The 20,326-nt window shown below is 45.5% G+C and overlaps 1 protein-coding gene across 2 annotated transcripts in view; it reads right to left on the reverse strand.

Moving 5' to 3' along the window:
- Nucleotides 1–6,277: 6,277 nt before the first annotated feature.
- LOC137420837 (radixin) overlaps nucleotides 6,278–20,326 on the reverse strand; it is a 67,510-nt gene continuing 53,461 nt past the window's right edge. For both annotated transcript variants that reach the window (XM_068106273.2, XM_078772243.1), the window contains exons 7-15: nucleotides 19,636–19,719; nucleotides 18,958–19,104; nucleotides 18,728–18,824; nucleotides 18,463–18,626; nucleotides 17,882–18,012; nucleotides 17,621–17,781; nucleotides 17,374–17,466; nucleotides 7,298–7,528; nucleotides 6,278–7,173 (exon numbers count right to left, since the gene is read on the reverse strand). In XM_068106273.2, coding sequence (XP_067962374.2) covers nucleotides 7,009–7,173; nucleotides 7,298–7,528; nucleotides 17,374–17,466; nucleotides 17,621–17,781; nucleotides 17,882–18,012; nucleotides 18,463–18,626; nucleotides 18,728–18,824; nucleotides 18,958–19,104; nucleotides 19,636–19,719 — 1,273 coding nt within the window. In that variant the 3' untranslated portion in view covers nucleotides 6,278–7,008. The remainder of the gene's footprint in view (nucleotides 7,174–7,297; nucleotides 7,529–17,373; nucleotides 17,467–17,620; nucleotides 17,782–17,881; nucleotides 18,013–18,462; nucleotides 18,627–18,727; nucleotides 18,825–18,957; nucleotides 19,105–19,635; nucleotides 19,720–20,326) is intronic.

The raw sequence follows: 20,326 nt of genomic DNA on the forward strand, positions 1-20,326 counted from the left end.
AATCAGCAGCGCTGCAGAGGCTGACCTGCTGGATCAACTACATCACTCAAACCCAAAACTATGCACCTGGAAAAAACATTTGTCTACCTACTAATGCAAGCAGATGGAACAACTGGTTTAATGTCGGTCCAAGGGCCAGCGCACACAGATGTACCATGCCACCAGAAAAGCAATAGCTCATCAGGTGAGGAATCAAACCGAGACCAGACAGCTCAAGGTAATGCACACTACATCTGTACCATCCTGTGCCAAACTCAGTCCAATACCTAATCCAAAAAGTTTCCTGAATTTTAGAATTCCCAAACTGAACAATTACCTCAAGGAATAGTAGTGTGGGCCAAGGGACCTGCCAAGACTTAAAAGCAAATGTGTAACTGCAATCCTACTGGTTGATAAAAGCCAGGGCACGTTCCGTTAGCTGCCTGGTGTACGAGGCAAAGACCCGCGACATGGAATGTAATCGGAGGCATAACGGCCTATGCAACCTGACACGAAACAGGTTTATATTGAAAATACCATTCCATAGTGGCAACGTATTGTTGCGGTTTTGAGAGTGTAAATATAACATCATTAAAGGTTAAAGGTTTGCCCCCATAGTCCACAAGCAACACGTAGGCCCATTATAATTAGTTATGTCATAGTAAGTGGAAGAGTAGGCCATTTCCACTAGTGATACCTGCGTTGTGTAAAGAAATAATAAGCTTCGGTCCCATTCATTTTGCGGCCACCCTCCAAATCTACCTCGTTGGGCAGCATCCATCCCGCGCCCTGATTCAGCTAATCCACCTCGCGTTCGCTGCCCTTGGGTTTTCGCTCAAAACCAGCCAAATGCCACGAGGTAGGTCTGGAAGGGGGGAGGAGCATGAAGACGGGGTGTGGCCGCATCAAGCAGCACGTCAGAAGGCGGTGACGGTAAGGGCAACGACCAACCAAGGCTCGGTGGGCATGGCTTAAGAGGGCGTGGTAAGGGCGCATCTGGCAAGTGCTGGAAGGTTCGCTGAAAAGGCTACATAAGCGCGCACACAAAGCCCTTGAGAGGACTGACCTGGAGGACTGATGAGCGAGGGGCTTTGTGAGAGGACTGCAAGGAATCGCGCTTTGTGAAGAGAACTTGCAGAAGATACGTGCACTGTAAAATGACGGCCGATTTGCGCTCTGTGAGAGGACTCCTGCAGGAGGCGCTTTGCCAGTGAACTATACACAAAGAATTAAGTTAAGCACCCCCCCCGTTTTTTTACAACCTCGCACATTACAAGTTTGTTGTCGTCAAAACAGTGTAATATACCCATGATATTGCTATATTTTCTGGAGAAGTGATATTATGGTCACATAAAAACATAACAATCATGCCGTTTTCAATATTTTATTCTGAATAATTTAAGGTGAAATTTTTTGGGAATTTTAGGCATATTTTCACCTCAATTTAAGTATGGAGCTATAGGTCCATCACGGACAGTGTGGATGACGTTTATGTTTTCTAACGTACAGTCATTGTTCTGAGAAGACCTCTAGCGATCTTTGCGTCAATAACGTGTGTAGGACCCACGTGATCGGATCACTGACTCAACCAATCACTTTTTTTCACTTTGATCACTCAATTTCATCAATGGATAATTGCTAATGTCATACCAATCATTATTTGATCTCACATACCTTAGAATATATGCCAATGTATACATATACACAAAGAATATATAATAGGGGGTGCTTACCTTAATTCGTTGTGTAGGGGTGCTTAACTTAATTCTTTGTGTATATATTGAGAGCGCATATAAAGCCCGGTTCATATATTACGTAAGCGACCGTGGTCGCAAGTAACCGCCCAGCCAGCCCTACCTTTCGCCCCGCATTTAACCCCGTAATTGTCCGATCCGTGTCAACGACCCGCGGGGAGCTTCTGCCGCCCTGACCATCTCTTCGCGGTACGAGTCGGGGACCGGCACAAACTGCCTGGACGCCATCATCCCTGGACAATCACCCTGACCATCTGAAATCCCCGTGTGAGTGTCTGAGTGTGAAACGGGCCCGTGTCCTGGGATAAGTTAAGACTGCATTAAGCTGCACTGTGTGTTCTTCTTCTCCTTCCTGTACAAATTGTAAATAAACCAATCTGTTCTTCCCGTCTTTCCTGATTCGACCGTATCAGCGTTTTCCTCCATTGGGTAAGCGTGGCACGATTCGGAACCGCTCAGATCGGGTTTAGTCCTTGTTAACGGCTCGGATCACGGTTCGCTATCCCTCGGCCTTTCCACCTACAACCGTGATTCGGGCGGGGTTTATTTCCCTGCGTCCTGGGTGGCGTTGGTAATTAGGTATTAGTGATTAGTCCTATGACCCTACCCAACGCTGACCGGAAGTGACGTCATAGCCCCGGATCACGTCGGCTAGTCAAAGACAAGGGGACGAACCCCCCCCCCCTTGGTAAGGGGAAAGGCTGACGCCGAGATCCGCAACAGTATATTCATTTATGGTCCGTGCACAACTGGTGATGTTTCTGTGCACAAAATGTGACTGGGGCAGGGTGCTCAACAATGTCAATTAGGCCAAGTTGATCAGTTTACGTTTTGTATCCCAGACGCCAAATCCGAATCGAGACCTGAACCAAAACTGAATTGGCTCGTTTTTCTCATCTAACACACTCATACACAACTTTTTGAAATATCTAGCAATACTGTACACGACTGGTCAAATTTTTAAAACCTCAATTTTTCCAGTTTTTATTGAAATTGAAGCAATTCAAGTCCAGTGAATAACCTGAAATGGTACAAAGGTATATACAGTATACCATATATATTCCATTATAACCCATAAAAGTGTAGGTCTTTCCTTCAGAGAAATTGCAAAAGCCAAGGTGTCAGTGAGTACAGTTTGACACCATCAAAAGGCACTTGGAAACTGACAGGAAGAGGTCTGGCAGACCCAAAGCCACAAGCACAGCTTAACACTGGTCAAAATAAGCAAATCTCAGTTTAAACTGTGAAGAGAAGACCAAGCTGCAGGTTTGACAGGTCGAGTGGCAGTAAGAAAGCCATTGCTAAGATGGCAAAATAAGAAAAAGGCTTGCCTGGGCCATGAAGCACCGCCAGTGGACTACTGAAGACTGGAACAAGGTCTTATGGACCGATGAATCAAAATTTGAAATCTTTGGTTCATCACGCAGGGTTTTTGTACGCCGTCGAGTAGGCGAAAGGATGGTTCCTCAGTGTGACACCAACTGTCAAACATGGAGGAAGCATGATGGTCTGGGACTCTTTTGCTGGATCCAGAGTCAGCGAATTGCACAGCGTGACTGGCACCCTGAACCAAAAGGGCTACCACAGTATTTTGCAGCGCCATGCAATACCCTCTGGTATACGTCTAGTTGGTCAGGGGTTCATCCTGCAGCAAGATAATGATCCAAAGCACACCTCCAGGCTATGTCAAAACTACCTTCGAGGAAAATAACAAGACGGTCAGCTTCAAATCATGGAATGGCCAGCACAGTCTCCACTTAAACCCATCGAGCTGGTTTGGGATGAACTTGACAGAAGGGTGAAAGCAAAGCAACCTACAAGTGCAACACATTTGTGGGAACTTCTGCAACAGTGTTGGGAAGAACTTCCCGAACAATATTTGATTACCATTGTAGAAAGAATGCCACGAGTGTGTTCGGCGGTTATATCTGCAAAAGGTGGCTACTTTGCAGAGTCAAAAATTTAAATTAAATTTTGTCAAACAAAATGATTACGATTTATTTTTATCTCCAATTGTTTATTTGTTCTATGCTTAATTTCAGAGTACATTGAGACATTAAACTGCGTAAATTTAATAAAAACTGGAAAAATTGGTGTTCTAAAACTTTTGACCGGTAGTGTATATTGTTTTTGGTCCCATCTTTCAAAGATGAACACTTCATTGAAATTTTAAAAATAATTATCGTATCCGAATCTTCACTAAAATCGAATAAGTCTGTTCTTGTCACACCCAGCATGTCCACCAAACTTCGTCTGAAACCATCCACAATTTTTTGAGATGTCCTGTTCACAGAGGCAGGGGTGAAAACAACCCCATCCACCTTTGGTGGGGGAGGTAACAATTCCCATCCATCTTTTTAGCGAATTGTAAAGTCAGTCCACGCAATCGGATGGGTTGATTTATGCACCCAATTACCAGCAATGACCCGAAAGTGTGCGGCATCGGCAGCAATCATTACCACAACACGAGTGCACCTCAGGGTTGGTTGATAAAGGCCAAGAAAATGGAAGGAATAAAGATAGAATTCTGCAGCATTCCAATGCAAATAGGCAACGCTTGAAATATCTCTCCTTCAATTAGAGGGAAGCCAGTATCCCCAACACATCAATCAGCCTTCCTCAAAAAAGAAGATCCTCTCTGCTCACCTTCACTCCTTCATTCCTCTTTTCTCCCACCTCTGGAACAAACTCACTCTTCAATCCCTCCTCCCTCCAGGTCTTTAAAACAGCTGTTCACACCAACATCTCATCTTCCCCATCCAAAACCTTGATATTTTCTGCCGTCAATACACACCCAATGCACCTTTTTCAAATTCCAACTTCTTTCCTGAAATTCCCAGTCGTGTTCATTACCCTCGCCAGAGGAGAGCGTATTGCATTTGAGTCTTACTTGCCGGAATAGATTCCGGCAAGTATGTTGGTTGGTTTGTCTGTCTGTGCACAGTACTACGTATACATCGTTGCACATAGCATCGCCATATTTTACACACATATTTGCCTTGCCCTGGAATAGACTGCCCAATTTTGAACTCTCGGCTCAAGGTCAAGCTCAAGGTCACCCAAAACGTGAAAATTGTGACCGCAGCGTAAGGTCGGGGCGAGGCTGAGTGATGCAGCGGAAGGATTCGACAGTTTCAATGAAGCCGCAATGAGGCGGATTTTCATTGGAACCTTCATCCTGATTTCGTTACCTCCGCCACCAAAGGTGGATGGAGGTTGTTTTCACCCCCGTCTGTCCGTTTGTTACTTGCCGGAATAGATTTTGGGTGGTGAGGGGGGCTTGAAGCCAGATTTTAATCTTACAGCTGCCATGTTGGTGTTCGCCGTCACTGCGATGCAAAGTGAAACACACCTCAGAGCTGTCACATTCACAATCGCTATGTCGTATGTACTCCCGATACGTGTTTCCTTCATTGTAAAAACTATCAAGTCAGCAGTTAAAAGGATTTTGAGCCGATAGATGTTACGGCCTTGGCAAGATCGATGGAGACAGCGATCTGTTAGCTTATACACCACCCAAATAGCTATGCGGAATTCTCTCATGTAGAGATTAAACCCACGTCGTTTGAACTTTGGCAGAGGTCATTATTTACTTTTAATGATGTTTATACACGTATCAAAAAGAAGATAATTGGTTTTGGGTAGTCCTTTCTGCATATCTCGTAGGATTGTGAGTTGGAGAGACGACCGTGATGGCGGGGAGTAGGTTGGCATTCTCTCATGCAGGGATTCAACCCATGTCCTTTGTATGATTATTTTGATCCAAAACGGCCGAAAAAATAAATAAAAGTACATTCCGGCAAGTCCTCGGTCGCCAACCGATTTTTCATTTGTCTGTCTGCACAGAATAAATATGATTTTCTCTGCAACCTTTGGTCCGATTGACAGGAAATTTTCACCATAGGTGCAACTCCACCTGCAGAATTTTTTATGATAATTATGACGTCATATGTCACATGGTTTAGCCGCCATCTTGGAAAAACCAAAAATGTTTGCACCTCTATATCTCCGAAAGCGCTGAATATAAAAAAAATTGAGCCATGGCTCATTGTAAAGAATTCTCCATGGGGAATAAAATGTTAATGATGTCATAGGTGCCTCCATTACGACGTCATAATTCGACAAGTACAAAACTTCATCCAATCAAGATGCTATTTCTTGCGCATAATCTCAGAATAAATGAGTTGAGAAAACAAAATGATGACGTCATCGGTTACGTGGTTCGGCCGCCATATTTGATTTAACACAAAAGCCTTAAAAACCACTGATAACATCCTTGCGAGGGTTTGCAATACGATTGCTCTTTTTATTGTTCGTTTTACACCTTCCCCCCCCCCCCCCACCACCCCACCTCTCCCGGTTCTCCTGTTTTTGTGTTCCTCTCTCTCTCCCCCTCATCTGACTTTTATGATGTTTCATGTGCGTTTGTTGATGTTTTGTGTGTTCTATGTGTTAGCTCTTACACGAGCCTAGACTGTAAACAATAAATAAATAAAAAAGACCCTTGTGTCGCACACCATTAAAGAACAAGCTCATTGCACAAATTGCAATTAAATGACCTTTATTTGTGAATACCATTAGAACAAATACTATAGTAATTGGAAAGCGTTAAGTAGGAATATGTGAGAAAGAAAAATACTGAAAAGCAAAGATGTAACGAGCGGAAACTTTCAGTTGAATCCCGATTGGTTAAGTAAAGCTGGCATTGGAAACATTTCAAAAAAAGAGTGGATAGAGAAATCTACCCAGCTGTTCTAATTGTCCATTTGTTCCAAACAATCGAGCTTAAACGGTCGGAAACGAATCTAAAACCAAATACAAAAAAGGACAAAAACTTGGCTGTAACAGTGACTAAACAGTCTCCAAAAAAGTACAAGGAAAAAAAAATAAAAATAAACCAAGTCATGGAATTGCAACAAAAGGAACAATGTCCCTCTTAACACTACATCCAGACAATTTGTGCCTCAGACAGTAACTTCAAATTTGGCAACAGCTTCAAGACACTAGTGAAAACAAACAGTATTGGAAAGATCAACGACGTGGATTTCATGTCGATGTCATTCCAGTGACCTAATCGAAACTCGCTACATCGTTGAAACACGAACCCACTACTCAGCAGTGATGATCAATCAGCCTCCAGGAGTTTGACAATATTAATCTTTCAGCAAACGATGATCAAAAATATGTCTGCCCTGACAGCAGGTATCGACCTCCACTCCGTCCAGCTTAATAAAAAAAAAAAATCCCCACCCACCCGAACACGGTCCATCCTTCCTCACATAGCCTCAAACTCGTCAATTCTTTGCTTTGTATTTCCCTGACGGATTTGCCTCAGAGTTTTGTATTTATCCCTCCCAGCCTTCACATTCTCAGCATGAAGTAGATCATTTGTGGTTTTCTTTGTACCATCTCGGGCTGCCGCCAGCTCGCTAGTGAGAGCCTAAGAGAAGGGTTTTGGGAAAAAGTAACAGCAAAGCTTCTTTTTTTTTTTTCATTTCGGGAGCACAAATAAGCATCAAGCAAGATAAACAAGATGAAGTGTCCATCTAATGTAACCAACACACCTCGAGTTGTATCTGTACCCTCTCGTTCTTCTGCGCTTCCGTCTGTCGGTTCTCTTCAGAGCGAGTGTCTGTCGCTCCGTCCGCTCTCAGCTCCGCGCTTCCTTCGCCTCCGTCATCTCCCTCCTCTCCCTCGTGCTCCGCCGGGAGCGGAGGCGGCGGAAGAGCTGTGGTCGTCATAATCTCTTTAAGCTCCTCGCGAGTCTTCATCAGGTCATCTTGCGCGTTCACCGCCTGCGAAAAGACAAGGGCACAAGAAGCAAAGTTGCCGCCTGCATGCCATAATTTGTGAACAGTGCACGTCAAGTTGTTGGAGCAAGTACTCCAAATGAGCAAGTACTCACAAATGCAAATGATTAATGTGGCATGCAAATAAATGCCACAGCCAAAACCATTCAAGGTAAAGCTTTAAAGTCATTGGCACTTTGAACAAGACAGATGAGACGTACAGTTGTGGCCAAAAATATTGGCACCCTTGCACTTCTTTCAAATAACTCAGAATTTTCTCGAAAAAGAAGTTGAAATTGACAAAAAATATTTGGTCTCTACAATTCTTTATTTCACTGTTATTACAGAACCTTTGTTTTTGATTCAGAAGTTAATATATCCTTTTTAATCAGAAAATAAAAAGAAATGGCATTGACGAAATTATTAACACCCCAGACTTAATATTTGGCAGCAAACTTTGGACAAAATAACTGCAGTCAAGCACTTCCTATATCCATGAAAGCTTCCCACACCTCTCCACTGGCAGTTTGGCCCACTCATCTTGTGCAAACTGCTCCAGTTCTCCCAGATTTGAAGGGTGCCTTCTCCTAACTGCTGTTTTCAGATCTCCCCACAGGTGTTCAATGGGATTTAGATCTGGACTTATTACTGGCCACTTCAGAACAGTCCAGCGTTTTGTCTTGAACCATTCCTGGGTGCTTTTTGAAGTGTGTTTGGGGTCATTGTCCTGCTGCAAGACCCATGACTTTCGACGGAGACCCGGCTTTCTGACACTGGGTTGAACATTGCGCTCCAAAAAGTCTTGGTAATCTCCTGATTTCATGATGCCATGCACACATTCAAGGCACCCAGTGCCAGAGGCAGCACAGCAACCCCAAAACATCACTGAACCTCCATGTTTAACTGTAGGGAAGGTGTTCTTTTCTTTGAAGGCTTAATTTTGTTTTCTGTAAACAGAGATTATGTGCTCGACCAAAAAGCTCTAATTTGGTCTCATCTGTCCACAGGACATTCTCCCAGAAGTATTTTGGCTTCTTCAGGTGTGTTTTGGCAAACTCCAGTCAGACATTCTCTGCAGTGGGGTCCTCCTGGGTCTCCACCATAGAACCCCCCTTCATAAAGTTGGTGATGGATGATGCAAGTTGAAAATGTCACCTCGTCTCAGGTCAGCTTGAATCTGTTTGGCAGTTGATCGAGGTGCTTTCTCCACCATTGGAGCAAACCTTCTTGCGGCCACGTCCAGGGAGGTTGGCTGCAGTGCCATGGGCCTTAAATTTCCTGACATTGTATACAGTGGACACGGGAACATCAAGGTCTCTAGAGATGGACTTATAGCCTTGATTGTCCATGCTTGGCTACAATCTTCTGTCTGACCTCAGACAATTCTCTGGTTTTCTTTCTGTTCTCCATGCTCATTGCGGTACACACAGTGACACAAAACAGCAGAATGACTCCTCTATTCAAACTGGTTGAATGAGTAATTTTTATATTGCAGGCACCTGCAACTCACCGTAGGTGAGTTCAATTCCAAAGTAAAGGATAATCACATGCTTGAAATCTATTTCCAACAACTTCTAAAAGGTGCCAATAATATTGTCTGTGCCATTTTAGGATTTATATGTGGAACAAGCGTTACGCCTAGGTCCCCCGTCGGGGAAGTGATGTGAGTTGACAAAGTGGAAGATGCAGAAAACATGCTATGATATGATATTTCGCTCACAAGGTTCAGACATACATGGAGGCGGCCATCTTGGATTTTGACGTGGCGACAATTTTCAATAGGGTTCTTCCTTATGCTTAGAAGATTAGAAGATTAGAAGATTAGAAGAAGAACCCACGCACCAGATTAGAAGTTGGTACTTCACTTATTTTTCAAGATATTCCGCTCACAAGGTTGACATACATGGCATCAGACATACATGGCGGCGGCCATCTTGGATTTTGACGTGGGTTGCACCCACACCAAATTCGAATGCGGTCCTTCGCTTACGCACGCACAGACGGAAAAACCATAGTCCCCCTTTCGCTCCGCGGTGCGACGGGGGACAATAAGCGAAGATTTAGTAATTTTTTCATGTTTTTTGTTTTATTCCACTGTAAACCAAAGAAATACATATGTGGATACCAAAATATTTTTTCATTTCAACAATTTTCTGGAAGAAATGGTGCATTATTTGGAAAAAGTGTAAGGGTGCCAATATTTTTGGCCACAAGGTGCCAATATTTTGGTACCTCATGTAATTACCGGGATTTAGATGGTTTTTTTTTAACCTGGATACATCAAAACCAAGTACATAATTGATGCAAATGCAAGTGGATATCTCTGTGCAACTTTTAAATTTGTGTTCTTATTAGCACAGTACCACACTCAACCCCTTTTACTTAAGAATGCTTATTTTTAACTTGCACAAACACTTTCACACGGTTATCTTTACATCGTCAGATCCCTTTGGGCTCATTACCATCGGGAAAAGTTGACCTTTTCCCATGGGTAAAACTGCAGAGGTTTAAAAAAAAAAAAGGAAAAGTTCTCCTTTTGTGGGGAGGTCTGGGGGCATGCTCCCAGAGGATTTTGCAAAATAGATTTCAAAATATGCATTTTGGGGGGTGGGGGAGGGGGGTGATCTTGTCCAAATTGTAACAAAAAACTATGCAAATAAAAGTTATATTTGGGGGAATATTTATTTCACCTGAACATCCATTGCTGGGAAGATTTTCAGTTAGTAGAGCATTTTATTATATATTAAAAAAACTAATTCTGAATAGCACATACCTTTCCTGGAGTTTTGATACACTAGTGGGCTCGTTGGTCCAAATTTTCATTGGTCTTCATGGCCTTGTAGCAGCATGCCTACCCACTGTAGTGCTTGAGCATTAGCTTACCTTTTACCAAAACAAGATATTGTTACGGTTTCCGCGCGACCCGCCTGCCCTTACCAAGGTGAGATCAAGCCCCTTGTTCTTTTTAGGTCGGCGCAACCGAGAGACTTGAATCGCCCCTCCCGGGCAAACGCAGGGTAGGGTTCCGGGATGATGTTCGCACGTACCTAAGTACCTGTGCCGCCACGGAAGCGGGGAATCAAGCCTCGCACGAGCCACGCGTAATTCGAGTACACCGAGCGGATTGCGTACCACGTGGTCCGTGCAGTTACCTTGGTATTGGAACCCGATTAGAGCGGTTTTATTCGTACCACGCTTAGTCAATGATGGAAAACACAAAAGCGGTAGAATCAAAGGAAGAACACAGGTTTAATTATTATTTACACTAGTATGTACAAGGCAAAGAGACACAGAGCAGTCTTATACAGTCTTAGCTTAATCCCAGACACGGGCCCGATCACACTCACAGGGGGAAATGAAGGGAGGATGATGTTCAGTCGCTGAACGCGCCGACTTGGTCGTCCAGGAAAGGCTCCGCCCGGCGTGGCTCTCCCCGGTCACAGCACGTCCCGCGATGAAGGCAAGCAGGCGGTGGGAGGGATCCTTGTAGCGCGTCTCTCGAACAAAGGGCACAGCAGGCAGGCGGGAGGGAAATGTACGCGTCTCTCACCAGGCTTGGCGGTTTCCCACAGCGCGATTAATAACGGCGCGCTCACTCGCGTAACCCAATAGAGGTTCTGCCTCAAGCTCAACCGAGCGTTTAATTTGTAAGAGCGCTTATAACTTGGTTCATGCGCGTCTTCTCTCAGAACTCGTTCAACAAGCGCCTCTCCCTTCTCATAACTTGCAAGCTCACCTCTCCACAGAACTCGGTGGGGGGCTTTGCGCAACTTGTTATATTGCCAACCCCCTTAGCTCTCTCGAATGTTCTAACCACGCCTTGTGACGCAGTGCCGCAGCGACTCCCTTCGAGCCCTGATTGGCGGATCGCTCTTACCGTCGGCTTCTCCTCCGCCTTCCTTCGGTCTTGCCTCGACTTGCCAGGCCTGCCTCGTGTTAATTTGCGCCAAAAGCCAAAGGCGGCATAAGGCAATGAAAGGACCTAACTCTCATTATTCTACTCACCGCAAAACTAACACAGGAAAAGGACTATGCTTACATTTAATAAGACATAACTGAACTATCGCGAGGCTACGTGTTGCAGTGTGACTAAACTATGAGGGGGGAAATTACCCTTTATTGTACAAACGAAACCGCAACAATATGCTTGGGCCAGGGTGAGATTATACGTTCGTTATTTCCAAATGATACTACTATTAGTATTGTCCTGTCCGTGGCCGATGAAGACCGGCCTTAGACGAATAGCCGAAACGAGCTTCAACTCCAAGGCGTATTTTGAATCTTTGTGGGATTGTCCTTGGCGTACGCGGAAAAGGCCTGAAGCCTTATCTAATCGGGAACACACAGGGTTAATCCGAGCCCCACAGACACTAACACGACACCATTGAAAATGCAACACAAATCAATTTATTAAAATGAAGCAAGGAATTTATTTACAAAAAAAACCAAAAAAACCCACCGTTGTGGTAAAACCACTATCGAAACGAGACGCCTCCATCGGACTCGTATACAAACAAGGGGGAAAGATAAATAAAAATAACTTCCCTTACTGTAGGGCTGACCCTCAGCTCTGGCCCCAAAGTGCGTTGAGGACACGTTGGTCTTTGCTGCCGGTGTAGCCGCTTGTGCAGGACGTGCCCCAATAATTGCACCAAACCCACGCGTAAGAAAACACCCAGGCACGAGCAGGCAATCAACCAGCCCTTCCTCGCTCCCACCGCCAAGCGCAACGCGGCCCCAGCTCCCCGAAATACATCACAGTCCAACATTGCCCTCCTCCAACGTTGCAAAAACTCCAATGCCCCGAAGGTTCTCTGCACGAGCGTGCACGAGAGCGACCGTCCGCCATGCAGCCAGGACCAGAAGAAGAGCAAAAGGCAAACACAGCCGTTCTCTTCTAAAGCCAGCACAAAGGTGTACAAATGCACCCACCTCCAACGAACACCAGCACCAGATGAGAGAGAGGCCAAGATGGCGAGACTTTTTTTTGCTCTCCTAGCTCTTGAATGTTCCATCACCGACGTCGCACTCTGTCCAATCACCGAGCTCTGTTCATCACTCCATGGCTTCTTAACCAGTCACGAGGCTCGGGGTGTGGCCTCCCCGTCACAAGTCGTCGGGGAGCGGGGTTGGGGGGGGGCGGAATCTAATCTGTTCGGGAATGTTCGGATGACATCGGGGTTTACTTGTCGATCTCGGAAAATGCTGTTTCTGCCAGCCCTGGCAGCGTTGAGCGAATGGGTCCATTGCCTGGCCGGCTGAGTTGTATAAGAATATTAGGGGAAAAAAAAAAATCACAGGGAGGCAAGCACGTACAGGGGAATTCAACCATAAGCCCTATAGTTAATTAGCACAAAACCACCCTCCTTATGGCGACATGCAAACACACTTAACCTGAACATTTACCCTGCTTATGTACATCGAGATGGGTTTCTTCTTCGCGTCACACGGTCCATACTAAAACCTACACAATCTGAACTTTAAGGTATTTCATTGTTTAACCCCCACAAACGTAACAGTATTAATTAAAAACATGCTTAGTTGCAATGTTATTCGTTTTTGTTTTTTTTGTAATTATAATGCTACGACAAGGAAGGACCTATTAAGCTGCTCTTCCCATGGGTAAAACTGCATCAACATGGCACATGTTTGGAAAAATGGGAATTCTTCCAGATTATTTGTAGTTAATTATCCAAATCAACTCTGGAGATCATGACGATCATTTTTATTGCATCACATTCCATATTAGAAAGCTCCAATGGAATGCCAAAAAGAAAAAAAAAGTTACTTTATTGGCTTCGTAGCAAAGTGATCACAAACCTACAGACATTATCAGGTTTTGTGTTCAGCCATGTTCAGTTTTGTGTTCCTTCATCTCCCCCAACCTTCTGCCTCGCTCTTCCCCCTCCTCAAACACCTCACTGTGCCTCACCCAATCACCATCAAACTTTTTGTCCACCCCATTCTTCCCTTTCTCAGAGCTATTCTGAAATATCTGACACCTTCAACAGCTCTCCCTACCACTTCCTCCTCTTACCCTACCCCTCCCCCCCCCCCCACCCCCGTTCTGTATCCGATGCTCCCCCTTCCTCTTCATTAACGGTATGGACCTCAAACATCCGGGGCCTTCGCTCAAACTTGACTGATCTCTCCGTACAGGTTGCTTCTGACAAACCAGACGTGATCTGCTTAACAGAAACTTTCCTCCTTCATGATGTCTCTGATTCCTTGGTATCTCTCCCAGGTTACTCCCTCCTCCAGTATGATAGACCTGAGCCTCGTCCTGGAGGTGGGGTTGCTATCTTTATGAAAAAAAAAAAAACTTCCTCACTCGCCCTGCACTGCCCTCTCCACCTCACCCCCAGGAATACCTTTGGCTATGGCTTCCCCTTCGCTCCCACCTTTTGTTCATATGTGTGTTGTACTGTCCACCAAACAGTGATGACTCCATCTACATCTCGCTGTCTGATAATATGGACCTACTTCTATCTACCCATCCCAACTCTCTCTTCCTCATATGTGGTGATTTCAATTGTCACCATGCCAGTTGGCTGGGTGTGGGTACCTCTCTCACCAGCCATGGCTCCTCAGCAAAGGACTTCTGCGACTCACTGGGACTGACACAATCTGTCAATTTCCCGACCGGGATCTCAGTCAACGGAGCATCTTCTCTTCTGGACTTGGTTATGACCAACTTCCCTGAAAATGTCTGCTGCTCTTCTTCTGCTCCAATCGGCTCATCTGATCATGTGCTTGTTAAAGTGGACATCTCTCTGACCATTCTCAGTCTCCTCAGCGTCGACGAGTCTGGCATTTCACTCAGGCCAACTGGCACGGTCTTCAAGCAACCATCAATCATCTGGACTGGTCTCCCATCTCTACCACCTCTGACATCAACTCATCCTGGGAATTCTTCCAAAGTAAATTGCTCTCTCTCATGCACAGAGTTATCCAATCTCGTCTTCAGTTGTCATACCCTTTCTCCCATCCATGGTACACGGAATCTTGTGGTGAGGCTGTTGCCCAGAAACAACTTGCTTTCGTCTCCTGGAAAGCAAATCCAACGGAAGAAAATCTCAATTCCTTTCACAAAGCCCGAAACAAGTGTGTGTCCACCCTCAGGAGAGCCAGGAAACAACATCTCTCCGTTCTCAAGACCGAACTCTTATGTCTCCCTCTTCCAAATCCTGGTGGCTTCTGGTCAAATCTGTTTCTGGTGTTTGTTCCCCCTCCATCCCCTCCCTCACCTCAAATGGCTACACAGTTGACACCGCACTTGACAAAGCCGAATGCCTCAACTCTGTTTGCCTCAAAATCTTGTGTCCCAAACCCATCTCTCTGTTCCCACCGTACCCAGCTGCTCCTGGACTCTGTGCCCTTTCCTCCAGACAAGGTGGAAAGTTTCTGTCAACCCTCGACTCTGATTCTGATTCTGCAACTGGACCTGACGGCATCAGCCCACGAGTCCTAAAATCCTGTTCTTCCGCTCTTTCACTCCCTCTCTATTCTCTTCACCCTCTCTTTTGCTCAAGGTCATCTGCCATCTGCTTGGAAATCACCCAACATCACCGCTTTGCACAAAAAAGGTGCAAAAACAGATCCTAGCAACTACAGACCAATCAGCCTTCTCCCAATTATCAGCAAAGTCATGGAATCCATCATTGCTTCGGATATGAAATCTTTCCTCTTCTCCAATGGCTTGATCTCTGATCATCAATTTTGTTTCAGACCTGGTCACTCTACTCTGGACATGCTGCTTCTGCTTTCTCAACAATGGATGGAGGTCCTCAATGCCAAACAGGAAATTAGAGCCGTCTTCCTTGACATATCACGTGCCTTCGATACGGTCTGGCACCCCGCTCTGCTCACCAAACTCTCCTCCTTTGGTATCCATGGAAATCTCCACGCATGGCTGGCGGCCTTCCTCTCTAGTCGTAGTCAACATGTGGCCCTGAATGGGTTTCTCTCATCTCCTCTTCCTGTTCAGGCTGGAGTTCCCCAAGGCAGTGTTCTGGGCCCTGCGCTTTTTCTGGTCTTCATCAATGATCTCTCTGACTCTCTTGAAAATCCTCTATCTCTTTGCTGATGACTACTCTGTCGCTCCATTCCTCATCCCTCAGATCGGCAGTCTGCAGCCTCCTCACTCTCTGCAGACCTGGACAAAATCACAGACTGGGCAAACAAGTGGAACATGTCTTTCAATCCTGACAAATCTCACTCTTACGATGTCTCTCCGAAAAGACCGACTGGACAACCCTCCCATCCACTTTCTGAATAATCCTCTCCAAGAAGTTCTGTCACTCAAGCTTTTGGGTCTCACTATCTGCCATGATCTTTCCTGGGAAAATCACATTTCAAATCTGGCCTCCAAAGCCAGTCGCCGACTGGGCAAGTGGGCATCCTCCGTCATGCGAAGTCCTTCCTTGGCACACCTGAGCTCCTCACCACATACAAGGCATCTGCAGCTCAATGGAATACTGCTCTCCCCTCTGGGCTGGTGCTCCTGCCTCACACCTAGCTCGTCTTCACGCTGTTGAAACCAAAGCGTTCAGAATCATTGGAATCTCCCACGATGAAGCTAACTCCAAGGGCCTTTCACTCACTCACCGCAGGCAGGTTGGTGGTCTTTCCGTCTTCTCCCGACTCCTCTGGCCTTGCCCCCCCCCCCCCCCCCAGCTCTCTCTGGGCTCTGTCCCCCAAATATTCCTACAGGTCACACAAGATCTGCCTGCAACCCTCATATGGTTAAACTGCCAAAATCAAGACTCTGCTCACCTTCACTCCTTCATTCCTCTTTTCTCCCACCTCTGGAACAAACTCCCTCACTCTCTTCAATCCCACTCCACCCTCCAGGTCTTTAAAACAGCTGTTCACCACCATCTCTTATCTTCCCCCATCCAAAACCTTGATCTTTTCTACCCCCGCTAATTTCACCCCAAATCCACTTTTTTGAAATACCAACTTCTGTCCTGGAAGTCCTTGGTGTCCTTGTGTTTTATACTTCTCCCACCCTCCCACCCCCCCCCCCCCCTTCCCACGCCTCCTCCCCCAAAGCCCTCTCCCTCCCACACATCTCCCTGCTCTCAAATGTTGTTTGTGTGCTTCCCCTTCTCTCCCCATCTTGTCTTCCACTCACTTTTTATATATTTTGTTTGTCTGTTTGATTTGTTTGTGAAATAAATGTTAGCTCTTTCACGAGCCTCGATTCTGTATACAAAAAAAAGAAGAAAAAAAGAAGAAAAAAAAAAGAGCAGAATCCTGTCTGTACTCTGTGCTGTAAAGACGGTAGTTCAATATTTCCCATGAAGTTCATACGAGGGAATGGAAATACGAAACTCCAACAATGGGTGCTATTCCCGTATTTATCGATCTAGACAGACGTTCTCCTGCCTGTCGGACATATCATGGTGACGCGCTTGCAAGCTTTTGTACCCATATAACTTCGACACGAATGTACACAGCTAAGAAACAAATCAGCATATCGGAATAGCACCTCAATTTCCAAAAATTGCAGCATGCTTTTCTAATGATGAAAATATGGAGGTGGGAGAGGGGGAGAGAGGGAGGGGAGACAAAGAGCAGTAGCGGGGGTGGGGGAGAGACAAGGAGCAGACAGTCTCTGCTTGTAACCCACAGCAATGGACAAGGCAAATATGAACCAATCAAAAATTGAATCTATGATCACGTTAAAAACAGAATGTGGCTACAAATAGACATTTCCTTCAAGATTTTAAACCGATTGTAGGCTTAAGAGGAAACAAACATGCTCGTGGCGATCGATCAAATGGTAGGTACCAAAATGCAAAACTGCCACCCATAATGTTTGAAAGACAAGGAGGGAGCTTTCTCACCTTCTTCTGCCACTCTGAAACCTCTGCTTCTTTACACTTCTGCGCTTCCTCCAGCAGAGAGATGCGTGCAGTGAATTCAGCCAAATCCGAAGCCTGAGAGGTGAAGACGAGCTCAGAATCGGCAGCCCGAAATGCATTTCCAAGACTGGATCTTGAGATCCAAAAAGTGGCAACAGTTCAAGCAAGAGAACAGCATACAAGTTTCAGAGCCATTGTTTAGACTAAACACAAAAAACAAGCTTCTCACAAGCTGATCCTGCTCCATTTGTTGCAAATTGGACTGCTGTTCCAGTGCCGCCTTTTCTTTCTCCGCTTCAGTCCTTTGTAATTCCAGTCGGTGGGCTTCGGCTGCCGTGCGACTCTGCTGCTCTTCCAGGTCCTTGGCTCGATTCATCTGCTCTTCCAGGTCTGTTTTGCCAGCAGCAAAATACGTATCGTTTCACCCACCGTGTGCAACTGAGCACTCAATGATCATTAGCAAAATACCCATTTCAGACGTTAGTCGTACCCAGCTGAGCTTTTATGGTCTGTTCCTCTATAAGGCTGAGTCTAGCAGCCAGCTCTTGTTTCTCTCTCTCGGCACGCTCTTTGTCCAGTTCTGCCTGTTCTCGTCGCTTCTTTTCACTCTCGAGCTGAGCCCTAAAGGGAAGGAAAGAACCACCTTTAGAGGCCATTTTTCCCAGCGGAGCAGGGGTTGGCCTTTTTCGGGCACCGTGGTCCCCTTTTTGAAGCAATGTTTTATGGCCGGATGCCCTTCCTGCCGCCAACCCTTTTGGTCGCCTCTTGCAACACAGGGAATTACCAGTGAACTGGTACTCAATTTGCCGACCTCGGAAGGATGACAGGCTGAGTCAACCCCCCCCTGGTGTTAATTCAGCGATCGACCAGGATTTGAACCCAGGATCCTAGGATCCCAAGCCGGCACCCTAACCGCGAAGCCAACATCAGGCTTAAAAAAAGATATAGATAAGGAAGATATAGATTCCCTAAAGGGAAAGAAAGATATAGATTATATAATGAGAGTCAACCACATCAACCCCGATAATTGACGACTTCCAAGCTCCAAAGCCCAAAGCACGGTCAACCCACCTCTCTAACTGTCGCTGCTGTTTCTCCTCACGAGCCTGGGCCTTCATCTGCTGCACCTCAATTGTGTCTGGTTTCCTCCTCCGCATATACAGCTCGTGATTGCCCATGCACAGCGCCAAAACGCGCTTGTTTATGCGCAACCGTGGTGCATAGAACACAAAGTCCTGCACACCATGTAGCAAGGACAAACATTCAATGTGAAAACAGGCAGGGGCTAATACACAGAGGAGGAAGGAGCAAGTGCGAAAGACGGTTAGCCTCATACCGGCGCTTTTTTGTCAATGGGCTTGATGACAAACTTCTTATCACTGAAGGAGATGTTTCTGATTTCACTCCAAGGAAACCCAATCTTTGGCGTTAACCTGGGTTGATTAAAATTAATAGTAGTATTCAGAGATGCACAGGAAATACAGCAACAGAGGCATTACCAAAAAAGGTGGTGTAAACCCCCAACCTTCTGCAAATGGCCCTTCCCAAACACCCCAAGGCTCTTACCGGTCCTCGTGTTCGTAAATGTTCAGACCTAAGGCGTCTACACCTAACCACAACTGTGTTCCCTTCTTGTTGCGAATGTCGAAGTAATTCACTCCATACATCTCTAGATCTTGAGCAATCTTGAGGTATTCCAACATGGAATCCTCCCTGTATGAGTGAGCAAGGATGGGATTGGAAAACGATTGATGTGGAAGGATGCACTCACTGCCTCTTATCAATTTCACATCCGAGTTAGTGCGCAAGGAACGAAGACGCTACACGACAACACGACAAAAAAGTGATGCAAGGGGTTAACATGACACCTTGGACCCAATACAAAGCAGAACCAAGGTTTGTATCTCCAATGCAAAGGCAGATGTTTGAGGAACAAATCATTATGCTCTAAACATGGTGCAATGACAGATACTTTGTGCAAGAATAAATTGGCCAGAATTACATTGGTGTAATCACCAATTCCTCGCATGTAAACAAACAATTCAACTGCATCACATCTGTGCAAAAGTGGTTCGTGTTAGCTGGATATTGCTCAGATCTACCAACCTCCATTTCCCCAAGTTGTTCACCATTAAAGGTGAAGCAATCGTGGAAATTTGGTCTGGCATGACTGGGTAAACACACCGATAATGGTGCAAGTTGGTTAATGGAGCATGATTGTAGAGAAAAAAAAAGATACCTCACCTCAACATGCTGTTGTGCTCCTTGTGCCAGTTCTGGATACGTTCTTCCCACTGTTCACTGCTCAACTTGTGCTGCTCCAGAACCCTGAATTTGGGACACAAAGGACAATAAGTTAAGTTAAAGGTACAGACACGAAGGAGCAGTAAAAGCCTCAGTTATGGGTATTGCTTTGACTTCACCAAAAGCACAAGTGTGTGAGGCAGGGCTGGATAAAATAAACAAGCATTCTGAGTATTGCACTGCAATACATGTCCCCTACCAAAGTTCAAAGTGCCATAACTTTGTCAAAAATGATCGAATATGCAAATTTATGCACGGTTGATGCTGGTTTCCAAGCTTGATCTGAGGTATGCTGAGACACGTGTCACGCCTCGCCTCATTGATAAGCCCGCAAGGTCGCTCTGTGGAGCGGCCTGCACGTATTGCACTGTGTGAATTATATAATTACCAACTCACGGTCTGAGGTACTAGTGATTCAAGAGATATCCATTTAAAAAATATATTTTCGTTTAATAAACGATATCTGCCAAACCACATGCCCCATCACAAATTCCAAAAGGACATTTTAGTAGACCGACATGCTGAACAGATTTGTGAAGTTTCCCCTCGATTGGATCAAAAATGAGGGAGGAGCTCGGTTTAAAAGGTTCATGCTTAAAAACGTCATAACTAAAACCATGTGACGCAGGAC

The sequence above is a fragment of the Myxine glutinosa genome, chromosome 2, assembly GCF_964187855.1.
Source record: "Myxine glutinosa chromosome 2, kmMyxGlut1.1, whole genome shotgun sequence".
Lineage (NCBI taxonomy): Eukaryota > Metazoa > Chordata > Myxini > Myxiniformes > Myxinidae > Myxine > Myxine glutinosa.